Genomic DNA, 4401 nt, shown 5'->3' with positions numbered 1-4401 from the left:
TCAGTAGAGTTTGTTAATTTATTTTCTTTTTTCTTTTTTTTGGATTTCTTTTATTTCTTACAAGTCCAACATTAGCTGATTTTTAAACCATTATATTCATCCACATCTTCTGGAAACTGCCATTTCAGTTTCAGTCAACAACTTCCAAAATGTACCTGCTACTATTCTACTACATTCCCATCTGATTTTACTATGCATTTAAGACTTTACATTTACCGGTGATCTTAGAAGCTGTTCTTCATAGATCTGTTATTTGTCAGTCTATTCTATTTACAGTTGCAATACAGTTATGAAATGAGGCAGCCCTGTACAGCACTGTGAAGAAATCTGAGAGCTAAAATAGCCATACTCTTTTTGACCTGTTTTATTGTCACGCAGCATGTGTTTTAATCTATATAAACTTCCATATAACACAAATAGCAATCTTCTTTGGTAACTGAACCACAAATAGCACATGCATCCCACAGAGTTCCCTAGAAAGGGCTTCCCTCACAGGGAATCCTGACACACTTTATCAGCCTCCACCGGAAACCTCCTGTGGGTTACATTACGACTGGGACGGTGTCTGACCCGTAAATAACTTCTTAGAAGACACTAAGTTGTATTCCTGTAGGGTCCTAATCCTTCAACCTGGAACAGGAGATGGGGACCAAGGCTGGGCTCACAGAGTCACGACATCAGAGGAATGGGAGGGGTGAAGGTTTGGCTGCTGTACCTACTGAAGTTGAAGTTCTCTGCTTCTCAGAAGTGTTAATTATCCAATTAAAGGGAGACAGCCTCTTTCATATGTGTAAGGACTTAAAGGCTTTGCTCAGTGCTCAGTTCTCTCAGGCTGTCTTGGAGGGTTGTTGTCAGTGGAGGGTTCTCTGCAGTGCTCCTGCTTCTGCATCTCATCTCCTCCACTGGTTGAATCTGCATCTTGAAATCTGTTGAAGCTGCTGGAGCACTGAAGGCCATAAAACAAACAAACCAACCAAAAGAAGAGGAAATCAACAACAACAACAGCAACAGCAACGACAACGACAGCAGCGACAACAACTTTGTTTGGGTTTTTATTTATTTTCTATCTCGAGCGTAGCTGACCCTTCTCGGAGCGCCATGGGTGCTCACGGCTCCAACCTGGACGACATCCTGGCGGAGGACATGCACCACTGGTACAATAAGTTCATGAAGGGCTCTCCCTCGGGGGTCATCACGCTGTTCGAGCTCAAGTCCATGCTGGAGATGCAGGGGATGACCGAGGAGGCCAACAGCTACGTGGACCAAGTCTTCTTCACATTTGACATGGACGGGGTAAGACGTCTCCACACTAGAACCAGAAGAGCAACGCCACTGATGGCGTCCGTAGTTGGGTGGCAACCTGCAGGGTAACTAAAAGGGATAGTGATGGCGAATGACAACTTAATTGAGGAGAGTTATGTTTGCAGAACTGATTAGTTGTAGGTGCAGGTTGTTCTCTGTATAGTTTGAGTGCACACGGTGCAGTGGCTTGCCCAGGCCATCTTGCACATATATGCTGCACACAGGTCTCAGGTGTTACTTAGAACTTATGCTAACATATTCTATGAACTGCCCTGCTATTATATCTAAAAAATGTAGTGTGTGCCAAATTAAGAATAGTGTTTATTGAAATTGAAATGTATTGTAAAATACATTGGCAGTGATGTTAGCATATTGTATTCCAATGTAAATATAATTATATAATAATCTAAAACAGGTCATTTTCTATTCTGAACATTGAGAGCCCTCAGAAATATAACAGTATAAATCACTGGTGTGACCTGTTTTATTCCTGCATCCTCTCCTAATTTCCTGATTCCATTAGCAAGATTTTTTGCCTTACACATGTCTCTCTCTCTTTCAGGATGGGTATATAGACTTTGTGGAATATATAGCAGCAGTAAGTTTATTATTGAAAGGAGAAATAAATCAGAAGCTGAAATGGTACTTCAAGCTCTTCGATCAAGATGGAAATGGAAAAATAGACAGAGATGAAATGGAGACAATATTCAAGGTACGTACCGTATGTCATTGGCAAAGGGCTTATGATGTAAGGTGGTCGCTCTCAGTATGTCTTCTGAGAAGTTGTCTAAAAATAGAGTTTAGTCCCAGAGATTACTGCCTCCAAGGGTTAAAGAAGTCTGATAGACCCACAAGTACAAGTACTGCTAGGCTGAGGTTCAGTTTCCCTTACCTTAATCCTTGGTGGTCCTTTGGTGGCCTTTAACAGATAATCTGACATATGACGTGGGGAATAAATTATACACACCCCGATCCCAACAATCATTTAAGCAGACGATTCATTATGTGAGCAAATGGCATAAACACTAAATGACCAACTAAAGATGCTTCCCTGTTGTATTCCCTGTTCGCCTCTCTCCCTCACTCACAACATTCAAGTCCCGCCTCAAAACATACCTCTTCACCCAAGCCTATGATCTTCCCTATCCCTAGCCTCCATTACCCAACTGCCTACACTTGTACCCCCTGTTACATCTCAATAACTCTGTTTTTTCTACCTGTGCTGTGTATGCTTGTGTTGTCCCCCCTGTCTGTAAATACCCCTCCCCCCCCCCTTCTTTGCCTGTAAATGTAAACGTGTCCTGCTTTGCGACTTTGGGTACTTGAAAAGCGCACTATAAAATAAAGGTATTATTATTATTATTAGCTGGGTCTGAGGCATGTGGAACAAGTTGACTTATGGCTGCTGAGGGACAGGAGTCTCCACTACACCTGACAGCAGCACTGCTGGGCAGGTTTTAAAAAAGACAAATCTGTGCTCAGTCATGCAGAATGTCCATCAAAAGGTTTTGGACTCCCGAGAATATTAAAGTTAATAACAAAATCTTCCATTTTTGTTTTCCTTGATTGAAACTATGTATCCGCTACCAGCTGTCAAAAAAAAAACCCCGTTACGTTGGTTGTCAATGGTAACCATTCAAGAGCATTGATATGGAACGGCGATTTAACTTTTCTACTGGGACTACGTCCAAGGTGTCCATCTATACAAACTTATTGTACACCCCATTAGCCAATCAGAAAACAGTATTTCGTTCCAGAGGGAGATAAAGAGCTTGTAATTTAGAGGCATCACAATGCCTTTCATGCTAAATGTACAGTATGTTTTCTTTTTTGCATTTCACAAACTCTGGAAGATGCCATTGGATTTAAACAGTGTATTATCCATTCTCATTTCAGGCCATTCAGGACATCACCCGTAAATATGACATCCCACCAGAGGAAATAGTGGAACTGATTTACACAAAGGTCGATGTCAACGGCGAGGGTAAGAAAAGCTCTCTGACAACTAATCTCCAAAGGCTTTCACTACTGGTGATCACTACTGGTGATCATAATCTGAGCTCACAGACCACTGCATGTTATATCGATAGGCTCTATATCTGTCTTGCACATCAGAGAAGTTAACACAACAGATACTGAAGAGAGATAGGTGATGAAAGATAATGGTGTAGAAATAGGTTATGTCTGTTTGAAAGAGCTAGTGTTTACTAACACTATTCATCACTGTTGTCTGGTCCCTCCAGGAGAACTTACCTTGGAGGAGTTTATCGTAGGAGCACGGGAGCATCCAGACATCATGGAGATGCTCGGCCAAATGATGGATCTCACTCACGTCCTGGAAATTATAGTCATGGGCCAGAAGCCTAAACCATGACTTTAGACAACTTAGGAAGTAGGAACACCATTCAAAAAGACATTTTGTTGAGAGGGTTGGTCCCAAGGAATGCAACCTTTTTTTTTTTTGTTCAAAAGAAGAACACATTGTTAAAATCAACACAAAGAGTATACATGAGCATCCGAGGGACTTGGCACTAACATGGAAACGTAATGGGGTTGGAAACGAAATAGGTTTGGAAACGAGATGGGTTTGGAAACTAAATGACTCCATCCTCTAATGGTGGACTGCAATGAGCTGTCCCGAATGCTGCGTCTGCCTACACCAACTACTGCTCTGTTGGGCCTGCTTCTCCATTACAATCTCTCTCAGAGTCCATCAGAAATCTCTGTGAGCCCGTGCCTCTCTATGAGAAGTCATCTCAGTGAGCTCAATTGTGCTGGGCCCTTATAGTTCACACTCCAGTCATGACCATGGATGTCCATGTTGAACACAGCTCTGGAGAAGGCTGGTAGTCGTGGAGATGCCATGTAATTGCTTGGTTACAGACCAAGAGCTTGGGTGGGAGAGAGAGAGAGAGAGGGGTTAGCCGGAGGCTGTATGTTGATGCGTGCTATAGGCTTGATCCTTTATCCTTTAATGCCATAAGGATCGCAAAGCTGCCTATATTTGTTGGCTCTGAAGGGGCAGGGGAAAAAGCTCACGCAAGGAATAGCGTGTATTTCAGAGTATAGCCGTGGAGATGTTTTCATACAAAGACAAAT

The 4401-nt window shown here is 42.4% G+C and overlaps 1 protein-coding gene across 1 annotated transcript; it reads left to right on the top strand.

The window, feature by feature from the left end:
* Positions 1-1098: 1098 nt before the first annotated feature.
* Positions 1099-3676, top strand: guca1c (guanylate cyclase activator 1C; the record flags this gene model as incomplete). Its single annotated transcript, XM_080844755.1, has 4 exons — positions 1099-1293; positions 1865-2014; positions 3199-3286; positions 3546-3676. 4 exons carry the CDS (start codon positions 1099-1101, stop codon positions 3674-3676), a joined length of 564 nt encoding a protein of 187 aa, XP_080700881.1.
* Positions 3677-4401: the final 725 nt, after the last annotated feature.

The sequence above is a fragment of the Sprattus sprattus genome, assembly GCF_963457725.1.
Source record: "Sprattus sprattus genome assembly, chromosome: 9".
Classification (NCBI taxonomy): Eukaryota; Metazoa; Chordata; class Actinopteri; order Clupeiformes; family Clupeidae; genus Sprattus; species Sprattus sprattus.
This window is presented reverse-complemented; position numbering and strand designations above follow the sequence as displayed.